This window comes from Antrostomus carolinensis, unplaced genomic scaffold (genome assembly GCF_000700745.2).
Source record: "Antrostomus carolinensis isolate BGI_N321 unplaced genomic scaffold, ASM70074v2 scaffold8078, whole genome shotgun sequence".
NCBI lineage: Eukaryota > Metazoa > Chordata > Aves > Caprimulgiformes > Caprimulgidae > Antrostomus > Antrostomus carolinensis.
Window position 1 is genome coordinate 370 of NW_010330836.1, and position 13,132 is coordinate 13,501.

A 13,132-nucleotide genomic window follows, 5' to 3' on the forward strand; every position below is an offset into this window, starting at 1 on the left:
GCTTGGTGACTGAAGTACAGGCTGACGCGCCTTCAGAGAATGTGCTTAGCTAGCCAGAAAGTATTTCAAATGAAGCCAAAGTCATCCGTGTGTTGCCATCCTCAAAAGTTACAAATAAAAGTCCTCTGGGAAATGATTAATCAGACTCGGTAAATGAGTAAAAAGGTGCTTGTTGTCAGTGCTCATCCTGCAGAGGGAACACCAGGGTCCCACCGATGCACTGAAGCCTTTCAACTCCTCTTTATTTCTCCAGCCTCCTTGCAGGACCACTTTGCTGACAACACACACCTTCCAGCAGAATCCCTGACGTCCCATCTCTGAATGGCTCTCCAGTGGCTTTACGCTCTCTCCGTGGCACTGGTGTGGAGCTGCGTGGCCTCCTCCTCCTCCTCCCAGACCGCAGGTAAAGCCAAGCGTGCCATTCGTGTCGCTGCCTAACGTGTGCTTGACATTAACGCGGGCCCTTTGTGAAGTTAGTGCTTCAGCTGAAGCTTCTCTTGTGTGTGTGTGTGTGTGTGTGTGTGTTACAGCGAGTGGTTGATTTATAACCCTGTAACCAATTGTGTAAATATATTGTGTGTTTAGTGGATATTTTTCTGAGTAACTTCAAAAAGAGCAGAAGCTGCCTTTGGTGCACAGAGAAGATATTGTTTGTTTTAGAGTTATGAAAGATAAATACTACTTGGATACATACATGCTCCTGAACTTATTCATAATTTGAGAACAATACTTTCTTCCAAAACAATATTGCTCTGCAAGCTATCATTCCAGCACCCTTTGCTTCAAAGCCTTGAGCACCTCTTTGCTGCACAGCACCCGCCAGCCCCAGCCCTTTTGGCCTCCTGTAGCTGGGACCCTGCACCCAAAAGCTTGATTTCTTCAGAGAGACAGCGGGCAAGTGTGGCCCCCGTGCAGCTGGTGTACAGTGGAGAGGTGAAAACTTGGCCAGGAGAGCACTGAGAGGCTCCCTGTCCTGCCAGCAAGCACGGCGGGAAAGCTGCCCACAAACACGCCGCTGCCGTGCCAAGCAAAGCAGCTTTGCCTTTAAAAATAGGCTTCTCAAAACATGAAAGTCACCTGCACCACCAGCACAGAGAAGTGCAGACACAGAAGATATGGGGACACTTGGCAGGCTGATGGTTTTCCAGTAGCAAAACAGGCAGAAAAATTGCAAAATCCTGCTGCTGCTTGCACCACCTAAAGCACCGCGTGGCGTGGGGCGAGGCAGTGGGAGAAAGCTGGGGATGAGCGGGCGGTTCGTCCTCAAAGCTGTGATGTTGGAGCGAGTGTGCAGGGCACCAGGATCTGGTGGCCCAGAGGACTGCAGCCATCTACCCACCACATTGTTACCTGACTCAGCACCATGCAAATCTGGTAGAGAAGTTGTCGGGGTTTTCTTTTTTTTAAAAGAAACATTCAGTTTTCCTTCAAGCCTGGATAAGAAAATAGAGTATTACTAGTCCTCTGTTCTGTATGAATGGTGTGAGTAGAGTGGTTTGTCACGTAATATATTGAAAATGAGAAACTGCAAAAGGCAGTGCTGACATTTAAAAAACAATCAAATCCCAGAACACGAGCCACATCCCAGAAAGATTTTCCATTCCCTCTGAAATGCAGTAAAAAATTATTTTGCAAGAATTTCTACTTACAGTTGCAAGTGTTTTGAAAAAATATTAGTTTTGTTTAAGCTCAGGATCAAAACAAATTTCAGAGTGTTATCGTTTCCAGTCAGAAATTCCATTTTTTAGCAATCTAATCTTCTGTTGACAGTTTATCACCAGGCTCATGACAAAGGCTAGTAGCTTTTAGCTTTGCACAGCTGCAAGGCTCAGCATTAATCCACTCAGGAGGAGCTTCCTGAGCACAGGAGAGTCCAGCTCACAGCCCTGCCAGCAGATTTCCTCCTTGGCCACCCTACTATGGAAATTACACGTGCCAGCCACTGGAACAGGGTTCAACTCTAGGACATGGTGATGTGGAAGCCCTCCCTCGCGCTGGGCCTGGTGGGCTCTCAGCCTGGACTGGCCGGTGGGAGGAACACCCCTTCGCTTTATTCCCCCTCCCTCCTTGGCGTGGCTATTAATGCCTTTTTTGATGAGGTTCTCATTCATTTTTTAGAAGCTTCAGCTCTCCAAGCGCCGTTCCTGCAGACTTGCTGTCCCTGCGTTGCTTCTCCCTTTCCTGGAGCCTTTGCATGTTTGCAAAGACCCAGGAGGTGGGTGAGATGCCCTCACCTCGCCCTGCTCCTGCCTCTGATGCTCACCAAGAGCCCAGCTTGGGTACTGTTTGCACAGGCAGAGATGCCCATACCCCCATCCCTCCTCCTCCGCCCGTGCTGGGAAATCTGTGCCTGTTGTAGCGTAGCGACGTGAGACCCTCACCTCCTGCAGGAACATGGGGCTGCTGAATACAAGATATTGCTCATGCAGGGCCATGCCCCATGGCCCCTGGAGCTGGAACAAGCCCACCACCACCCTCTGAACTATTGGGTGCATTCATGGGACTCCCAGATGGTGGGAGGGAGAGTGTTTTACTTGTTACAGAGAAAAATACAGAAAACCTACTTTTTCTCCAAATTATTATAGTCTATCGTTCCTTGCCCCAGCACCTCCATAAATACATTGCCATGATATCCTATTTTGCCATCTAATGTAACAACAAATCTCCCGTGGAACTTTACAGGCTGGGAAAAGTGGGATCTTAAAACTGCTGCCTGCAGTGTGTTTCATTTGCGAGAGTTTCCTTAGAAGAAATAAATCCTTCAATAACGTTCTCTGCAAACTTTCCAAGGACCACATTAAAGTCTGATTTATATCACAGTCTTCCACTAAAAGATATTCTCAGGATCTGCTTTCATGATGGATTTATTTTAAAAAGTAAAAGGAAAAAAAATGGTGTAAATCCTGACAAAGACATGAAAAACCTGCAAGAGAAGCCAGTGACCTGGAGGCCAGATTCAGTGGTGACAATGCTGGACTGACACTGCCAGGAGATGGGTTCCAAATCACCATGGAAAAAGTGTATCATGCAGTGAACATGCAGAAACCCAAATGGATAACCTCACCTCTAGACAGCAGAAAAAATTATCTTAGATGTTGCAAAAATTAACTTCATTTGAACTAGTAAAACTGAATGGCCAAACAGCTTTCATCATGTGAATGACAGCCCCATACAGAGCAGGGCTTATAGGAAGCACGTCTTAGTATGGAATTCATCCATAATATATGCTGATTTATTAACATACGGCAGCACCTTACAATAGCTTAATAAAAGCCAGATTGGCTGTAAGAGCATGTATTTCTATAGCTGATCGCTGTCCAAAATAACAATTATTTTAACTCTCTGCTTTTATGCTTCTATATGGTTTTTGTCTTGGTTTTTCATTAATCTTTAATATACTTGAAAGGAATATTTAAAGCAATATGGGTGTTTTGTGTCTGTTATGGTTAAGAAATATAAATTTCCCTGACAGCATGCTGTCATCCTGTGTTGGTGTACATGCTGAACACAATGTTTGCAAGGATACTTATCTTACAGTCAGTAAAGAACATGAGTTAAACGGAAGTCCTGTACTTGGACTTGAAAAGTCATCCCAGGACAGTAGTTTTGCTTATAACATCTTAAAAAAAAGAGTGTCAAAGACGTGGCATTCTTTGTGCCTTTCAATGGTCCTTGAGTGTTTTCTCTGAACTGTCTTTCTCAGCCAAAACTGTCTTTTGCGGGGTAGGAAGGAGTAGAGCTTGTGCATGTTTGTTGAGAACAGGCTGTTAAATAGCCAGGGCTGGACCTGGACCAGCAGTGCTTCCCTCCACATCCAACAGCTGCATTTGTACTCTCATCAAATTTTATTAATTTTTTGTCGTTGTTTTCTTTACATCGTCACTGTTTTACCATCCCCCCCTCCCCCACTTTGTTTTCAATGTAGTTGCTCCCCCACAAGACCTTCAGATCACTGATCCTGGACTCTTGGGCTCTCTCGATATAGAGTGGAAACCTCCACCCAATATACAAACCTTCAATGAATGCACAGTAAAATACAAGTTTGAATATCGCAACACTGGTGACAGAGACTGGAAGGTAAGAAAGAGAAAGCACAATTTAATCCTCTTAAATCCAGGCAATTGTTCTGCCTTTAGTTCCTGCATGGGTTTTTGTTTGCATTTCAAGGAGGAGTGGTAGCAAAGTGGTAGCTTCAGCTTTCCATGAAAAAGCTGGACTATTCCAGTGGTTTGAAACTTTTGCCAGATGGGAATGTGTTTCGAAATGTAACAGCAGCAGCAGTCAGAGAAGGGGCTATTTCTGTCAGAGGGTGTGGTGCCTGCTGCCAAAAATAATCCGATAGTATCTAGTAGCATTCCTCATTGTAAAAGGCACTACGCTTTTTAGAAAGTCTTTACGGGTCTTGAACTCAAACTCAGTGTCAACAGATCCCTAGGGATGCAAAGTGGTGAATGAATAAAAGATTAAATGTAATTAATTACCCTAATGCGCCAACATTCCCTTTATCCAGAAGGGTGCTTCTAATTACCATTTACTTTTGTCTTTTAGATATGGTTGAGTCTAACTCAGCTCTATGATAAAATTGCTGGTCTTCTCTCGTTGACGAGTAGCAGGGCAATAGCAGGCAGGGACAGTACAGGAAGGGTTGTAGGAATATATTTTGGGAGTGCTTAGAAGATTAAAGCTGCTGCAGGGCTAGGAAGGTAAATGGAGTGGAAAGAGGAGAAACCCAGCAGTAGGCTGTTTGGTTGGTACAAGGTACTGAGTAGCACATGAAAACTACACTGAGGATGTCTCCCAACAACACAAAACACAGATTGGTGTCTGGAAAGAAAAGGAGGGGGTTTTTTGGGTTTTTGGGGTTTTTTTCACAATCCTAAAGCAGGAGTGCTAGAGAGCTTGCCAGCTCAAGGGACCAGGGAGAGAGAGAAGGCGTGATCACATTGGTTTAGCAGTGCTATGGGCCCCAGCTCCTTGCTGTGAATGGTTTCCACATGTCCTGCACAAGCTGGTCATCCACTTCATCTGCCCGAGGCAAGAAAGCCAAGGCTGCCAGGCTGCGCTCAGCCAACACACAAACAGGTTTTGGCCCAACTATCCATCCCATGGGATCTTGCAGAGGTGGAAGAGCACGGTGCCTCCCACGCTATTTCAGCTATGGATTGCAATTGCGAGGGCATGGAAAGGGGCTCTTTGACCTGACACAAGTCATGCTGCACATCCACTCCCAGCCTTGAAGCAGTGTGCAGCTGTGCAGATGATGATTTTAACAGGCATTTAAAAAGCAGAAAGGAAAAAAAAAAAAGGCAGTTTTAAAAAACACATCAGAATTCCCTAGATCACAAGTAATAGAAGTGTCTTATACAAGGCAGACCTAAAAAGTAGAACAAAATAACATCTGGTACCTTGCCAAAACCTTGACCCCAGATAAGGTCATGAAGAAGAGTCAGTCTGAAAAATATCCGTGGGACATCAGCGGAAGCAAGAGTCATCGATGACTGTTAGAAACACATGGCTCAACACGGCTCTTACACTCTGAGTCTGCTGGCAAAAAGCCTGACTGTGGGCTGGGCCACTGCAATTCGCGCTGCAACACATGTATGGGTTTTACAGCACGTTACTTCAGTCCTGCTTGGGCTAACGTGACACCTTCTCTCTCTCGTTATTTGTTGTAACTCTTGCCAACTTATTTTTCCCTTGCATAAAGTGAGGGGGAGAAAGTCTGAGGGAAAAAAAAAAGAAAAAAAAAAAGAAAAACCTTCAGAGAGGTGTTCAAAAAGTCCCACAAAGGGCTAAGCCCAGTGGCATGAGGTGGTGAGCCCATGAGGCGCTGCCTGGCTGCTGCTCCATCCTTGCAGGGTGTGGTTGTGTTTCCCATGGGAACCCTCAAATCACAAGACTCGTTGTTCCTTCTGTTTCTAATTATCTCACATCATAAACAAGTGCCTTTTATCTGGATTTACTGTGGTGTTCTCATCAGACCCTGCCTGGTGCTCCTGGCTTTTGAGGATCCCTTGAACCATCATCTCCTGTGTCTCATTATTGCTGGTGTCCTGTGGGGTGGAGAGTCTCAAAGCCAGGGAGGCTGGGCAGAGCAGCTGGTACAAGAGTGCTGGAGAAGCACTGGGCAGGAGAAGCAGGACAGAAATGTAAAGAAACATTAAAGCACACAAATAAGCCTACTCGCCGCCAGAGCAGGAGCAATGGTAACTGATTCTGCAGCTGACTTAGCGACAAAAGAGGTCCTGACAAAGTCTGTCTTTCAACCAGGTTATTTTTACTAGGAAGCTAAAATTCAGAGTTGGATTTGACCTCAGCAGGACTGCTGAGGTGAAGGTACAGACACTGCTGGACGGACGGTGTACCGATGATATGGAGGTGCAAAGCGACTGGATTTATGCCACCTTCCAGGTCCCATTGCAAGGTTAGGAGCAGCCCTCGGTACCTCGTGCAGTTTTGCACTTTGCATGTGCCTGTTGCATGAACCACTGCTGGCCTGAGGGTTGCTGGACGGATAAGCCATTGCAGGACTTGTTGAGGTATAAGACACCAGAGCATCTCTGCTTCCACTGGCTGTGGTTATGGTTACTGGATACTTGGGGCTCATTTCCCTTTGCCCATACCCCAGCTCTGCTGGGTTGCCCTGCACGAGCTCCACTGCTGAATGAAATGGTCAGTTATGCATCTTTCTGCTCTTAAGTACAGTGAACTGGCTTTTATAGGAAACGGAGCACTTGGCAGCAAAACTATCTAATAATGGTGACTGGCATTCTTTTATTGTCCTTTTTTTCTGTTTTTCAACTGCAGCACATAATTGTTCAAAGATGTAAAATGATATTTCTGCTGGGCCTGACTGGTACGTTGCTAAATAGTGGTTATTGGCTTCTCATTTGACAGGAAAACTGGAATCAGAGGTTCAGAATTTCCACTGCATCTATCATGACTGGGAATACCTCAAGTGCACTTGGCAACCAGGTCTCCTTGCTCCTCGTGGCGTACTTTATGGACTATATTATTGGTATGTATAAGCAAAATAGAAAAACATCCAGGCAACAATCAAGTGAACCTCTCAGTGTACTCAAATGCCACGACAAATATGCTTTTATGGCTGGCAATGCTATTACAAGATCCACTCAGAATTAGCAGAAGTAATACTCCAAGCAACACGTGCCTTCTGGCAAGGAAATACCAAATCCCTGCTTCCTTCCTTAAAATCAGGCTTGTGCTGACCTCCTACAGAGAGTGCCTTCTCCCTTCCTCCTTTCCCTTTTATTCACCCCTGTGGAGTGCTTTCTGCATGTTGTCCCTCACAAAGCTTGTGCTTTCCCTCTGCTGAATGTACCTGCATCACTCTGGCTGCATATTTCCCTTGATCACAGGGCATATATCTTTATGGTATAGAATTCAGCAGAAAAATCAAGCTCAGTCAACCCTATACATAGAGCAGAGCTTCCTGGCAACTAACAGTTTTACTCTTCAAATATATTTTCATAGCCTTAACACATCTCATACAAGCAAACATGCTGCCAAAAGGTAGTAATAATGCATGTTTCTCAGTTGTTTCTTTCAAACTGCTGCCTAATGATTCTGTTCTGCAAGAAAAACAAAGCTAGGCTTAGTGGGTTTGGACAAAACAAATGCTGTATTTGTGCTTCAGTTCCTATGATACTGTGGATGACTGGTTAGGAAATCATGGGGTTTCATGCCTTTGGGCTACATGTAGAAAACTATAGCTGCTTTTTAAAAATAGTTTCCACATAGCTCTTGGAAATAGTCTTCAAAGCAGAAACACTGATATAAAACCATTTTGCTAACTACAAAGATCTGCTTGAAGGAAACCATGGAAATACATTATTTGTTATCAAAAAAACCCCAAAACAAAACACAAAATAACTCAACAAACCCACCTCTATTTAACTGCCTATAACAAAACCCAGGCACTTGGATCTGGGTCCTGTTGTAGAATGAGAGTGGGTGGGAATACAGCCATGGCATCCTTTGATCCCTGTGAGTTAATTTTTATAGCATTACCACATGAAGTTTTTCCCCCAAACATAATATGCAAGGGAGATTTTCATTAGGTCTAGAGTACAGGGGCTGGATTCAGCCTTGCCTCAAGGGCACTAACCCAGCAGAAGTCTTAAAAGGTAATGTGAAACACTACTTAGTATTTCCAGGATGGAGCCAGCAGGTAAACTTTGGGGTTTAGGTAGATGCCATGCATTATATGCCCATGTAGATTCATGGCACCTATGCCCAGTCAGCTGTAGGAGCTCATTAATACTCATTATCTTCGTGGCACATATCACCTGCCACGAACTGCTGCATTTTGGCTTGAGAGGAGACCTTCCTGCAATTCCAGAGTTGGTGGCTGATGGTGCCGTAAGTGCCCCGTGGGAGGATGGGTGTCTCTGTGAGAAGAGGCCAGATCCTGATCCTGCCCTGGCTCCATTCACTCAGTGGCACCTCATGAGGCCTCTTTTGCTCCAGGAATGGGCTTGGGGAGAGGCTGACACAGCCTACAAACCAACCTGGGAAGCCATCAATACATGTTAATTTGTTTTTTTTCTCCTCCCCACATTTTTCCCATAGCAGGAATCCAGGTGACCAATGCATGACACTGTGCTTTGGATCACTTGCAAAAGGCAAAGGGTGGGTAGGATCTAGGCGATACTCAAGGCTTAGGTAAAGCCTTAAAAAAAAATTTAAAATCTTAAAATTTTAAAATCTTAAATCTTAAAAAAAGGAAAAAAACTGTACCCAAGCAATAACTGCCATTGTTTTCATTACTTCTTTCTTTCTGTTTTCCTAACACACCACTAGGTACGAGGGGCTGGACCACGCAGCGCAGTGTGATGACTATATTCAGGACCATGGTATAAACATTGGTTGCATGTTGCAAAATCTAAGCCAGGCAGAATATAAGGATCTGAGCATTTGTGTCAATGGTTCAGCGGCAGCCACTCTGCTACGGCCCTTGTACGTCACCCTTCGCCTCCACAACCTAGGTAACACTGGCAGGAAAGCAGCAGGGCTTTGGGGACACATGTGGCCACCACGCACCCGACTCACATCTCGCATGAGGGGGCTTAGAAAAATGTTTGCTCTTGTAGATGGGTGGCTGCAGTGTGTCTGGGTGGGATTTCCCCCTGGAGAAGGGGCTGTGGCATGTGCCATACCAGACTTAGGTTCCAGCAGTGTCCGCAGGTGAACAACACCACTCAGCACCTACCCTGGAGGGTCAGTGGGTGCCTCCCAAGTGCTGTGCTCTGCAGTTGGACAACTTGGGACTTAAATGGTCTGCTGGGTAGATAGCAGAGCAGCTATGGCTTTTTTGGCTCTAGCAGCACCACTACAGAGTTGGCTTCATTTATTCCTACTGGAATTGAAACTGCTTCTCTGCTATTGCAAACACAGGAGAGCTCATTAGGCTTTGCTGTTCCAACTAAGCTAAAGGCTGGGGAGAATTGAGTGTGAGGTGTGATGGGGTCTGCCAGAGCAAAGGTGGATTTCAAATCCATCAGAGACAGGGAAAGGAAACAAAGCACAGCATGATGAATAACCTGATACATGTACTCACTCTTTATTATGGGCACTTACCATGCTGATGCATTTACCCACATGCAAATGTCAGGAGGATAAATAGCTGGTCCTCCAGTTAAGCCACTGGTCTAATAAGCAGGATTTCTGGATTTAATTAGTGCTGCCATGTGCTTCATGTGTGGCTTTGGGCATCTGACATAAACCAGAGCCTCTCCTGGGATGCAGAGCGTGTCAGGCCAACACTGTAGTGGTGTGTCACTGCAGGGGCTGGGGCTGTCCTCGCAGTGCAGCAAGGGGAAACATGCCAAGCACCATGCTCACACCTCAGCGTTTCAAAACCCTTGCACCACAGCCCAAAGCAAGGACCTAGCCCTGCCCACGTGTCAAGTTAAAACAAACAACCCAACCTCAGTGACATCCTGCTCCTGCAGCATCGTGGCTGGTAGCAATTCGAGGAAAAGAAATCCCAGCAACAGGGAAAAGGGGCAGAGGTTGGCAGTGAAGCCTTTCCCACCAAGAGCTATTTGATGGCACCTCCTGACCTTCTCTCTTTTTGTGTCCCCACCCAGCAAAGCCCTCGCCCCCGAAGCAGCTGGCAGTTTCCATGTCTGCATCTGAGGAGCTCCACGTGGCATGGAGCCCGCCGGGTGGTGAAACACCACCCCAGTGCCTGGAGTACGAGGTTCAGCTGGCAGAAGATCAGGGGAAGGCCAAGGCTGCCTGGATGGTAGGGGCAACACCTACCATGTGGCAGGGAGGGGAAGGGGTGGGGGAGCCCTGCCTGATGGCTGGAGGCACACTGGAAAATCGGGGTTTGCACTGAGTTGTGGACAGCATGTTAGCTACCTTGTGCATGGACTGTGCAGAGACATCAGCTGGTGCTACTGGTGGAAAATGGTGCCGGATGGTCCATTGCACATGTTCCCACTTAACGCCCTGACCTCCAGGCGCAGTGTTTGCTTCAGCAGTAACCGATCCCAGTGTGAGTCTTTGAGCAATCGCTTTCTCAGGCCTCCTGCCTGTTATCTCAGAAACCCAACATAGTGGAAATTTAAAGTTTGTTGTGGTTTGCTTTCCTCAATATGGTGCCACAACTCGGTCCAATGAAACTAGAATTCTAATCTCTCCAAATAAGTGGCCTGGGACACAACACATCTTTTATGCACAGTGCTTTTTCCTTGTGCATTATCTAGGTGCAGTTTTGATAGCAAAAAAATGGCAAAAACTAATTAATCATAAGGGATATCTGAAGGACTTTTTTTTTTTTTTTAATTGCCATATTCTACACATGATTTGTTTTACCTAATTTAATGAAAGATTCCATAAATTAACAGGCATAAATGGCAACATACCTGATGGTGCTCCTCAGAATCTATGTATTTTCAGTAGAATAATTTCTATAATAATCTTATTGGCATTAGCTGGTCCAAAACTATTATGAAATAATTTAAAACTGCCAAAACATAATCCAAAGGTTTGCAGAGCCTGTTCAGAAACATCAGGCCATGCCAGAGAGTTACTGGTAGCTGCACGCAATTCCTTGACATTCATTCTCTCTGTTTTTTTTTCTCAGTCTGTGTCAACACAAATGGAGACCACTTTAACAATTTCCAGAGCAAATCAAAGCCGCATTTCATGTGTTCGTGTCAGGGGGAGAACAAATATTTTCTGCGCTGACCAGGGCTTCTGGAGTGAGTGGACACAGGAGTGTTTCTCTGGTATGGAACCCAAAGTTTCAAGTGTTTCTTTTACATCCTTTATAAAGCCACTTTGAGACCAAGCGCTGATGGCTGCCATGGGCATCTGCTGGTGTCCAGCACTGGAGGTGGGATCCTGGTTTAGTTACACCCTCAACCTACTCCAGCACAGCCACTTCCACAGCTTTGCATCTCCAGTGCACTTAGCAGGCAAGCCCCAAAATATTGATGCTTCTGCACCAGCACCTTTCACTGCTACGTGGGGGCAGTTGTGATGGAGGAGTGACTGCAATAGAGGGCACGTGGCACTTGGAGTCTCTCTGCAGGGCATCCTCCTGGCTGCCCCACACCATGGATCAGCTCCTTCGCACCCCGTAGGCTCTATAGGTCTGATCCCATGTGCACTGGCTCTCCTTCAAGATGCAGAAGGCAGGGAAGAGGCACATAGCTGTGGCTACATATATATGCATGATTTATGTTACACTGGAGTGTTACCCTATGCAGTAACATATACCTGCCATATATCTGCAATAAATAAAAAATAAATGTAGGGTAACAAACCTGGACGCATTGGGTTTGCATCTGAGCCCAAGCTTTGTAAGAGGTAGTATGACCCATTCTGGAAGCTATCATTTTCTTATTTGCTGCCATTTATCTTTGCAGCGTCCAGAAAAGAGGACAAGCAGTCATTTATCATCATTCCAGTCGTTCTGAGTTTGTCAAGTAGCCTCATGATATTTATGTTGATTGGCCAGTGCAAGAAGAGGTAAGCACCAAGGTAGCCTGTCCATGCAATGTGATTTATGTGGGTGTCTCAGACTACAGTTATAAATGAAACAACATGTTAAATACTAAGAGCCAGACATTAATAGATGCTCTAAGACTGGACACCAAACAACAGTTTATTTTCAGGAAACAACCTAGTAAGTGTGGCTGTTTCTGATATGAACCCACAAACTCACAGCAGAGACCCAAATCCTGCTCATATGAGCCTAGACTTTTTCTGTTAAATGCAGCAAAGTTACTTGCATGCACAGCAGCATAAATATTGCCATTACCTTGTCCCAAACCACTCAGGCAGCAGAGATTTGTACTGGTTCTGTTAAAGAAATGCCATTTTTTATGGGCTAGGGCCCCATCCCAGTTGTTTGCATTCATATCAATGATGGCACATGGGGAAAGCAGACACAGTGGATGATTTTGTCCATATCCAGATTATTGGTACTGATGATATTTTCTGAAGGATCATTTAGAGAGAACTGATCCCCTGCTACTGAAAACTATTATGTTTGCCTTATGGCCATACAGCGTAAGCAAGTGGGTAGCTTTTCTAATATGGCTTTTAAGGCATCACTGATGAGGGAGAAGTGGCTATAGAAATACCTTTGTGTTGTCAGAGGTGAACTAACACCTATTTGGTAATTGAATGTATGGAGTCTGACACACACACTCCTTCATCTTTGTTTTGTATCCCCCTTTCATATGTTTTGGTTTGTGAGATTTGAACAAAGTGTAGATGCTAGCAAGAAAACTGTGTAAAGCAAATGCTTCCCGCATTGCCACTGGGATGCGTCGATGTGTGACGGGGATGCTGTAGTGTGTCCCCAGCTGTCTCTGGGAATAACAGTCTGTGCCCATTTCAGATCCCCAGCAGGAAAGCCATTGCATGCATCGGTGGGATGCTAACTCTGCTTGCAACTGCTGTACCGCTTGTGTTCGATGGACTGCTCTTAGAACATCATCCCAAGGACAGCTGAGAAGCCCTGAGCTTTCTACAGCCCATGTGGGTCTTCCCTACCTGCTGCCTTTTGCAAGGCTGGTTGTTGCAATTCAAGTCCTAAACGGGCCCAGCAAAACATTGGAGGAGTTTCAAACTGACTCTGGAGCAAGCT

The 13,132-nt window shown here is 45.5% G+C and overlaps 1 protein-coding gene across 1 annotated transcript; it reads left to right on the forward strand.

The window, feature by feature from the left end:
- Positions 1 to 297: 297 nt before the first annotated feature.
- Positions 298 to 12,926, forward strand: LOC104528879 (interleukin-13 receptor subunit alpha-2). The gene is made up of 9 exons (XM_010173024.2): positions 298 to 403; positions 3,926 to 4,077; positions 6,271 to 6,424; positions 6,898 to 7,018; positions 8,824 to 9,008; positions 10,113 to 10,270; positions 11,117 to 11,261; positions 11,904 to 12,006; positions 12,884 to 12,926. Exons 1-9 carry the CDS (start codon positions 322 to 324, stop codon positions 12,924 to 12,926), a joined length of 1,143 nt encoding a protein of 380 aa, XP_010171326.1. The 5' UTR covers positions 298 to 321.
- The last annotated feature ends 206 nt before the right edge of the window (positions 12,927 to 13,132 follow it).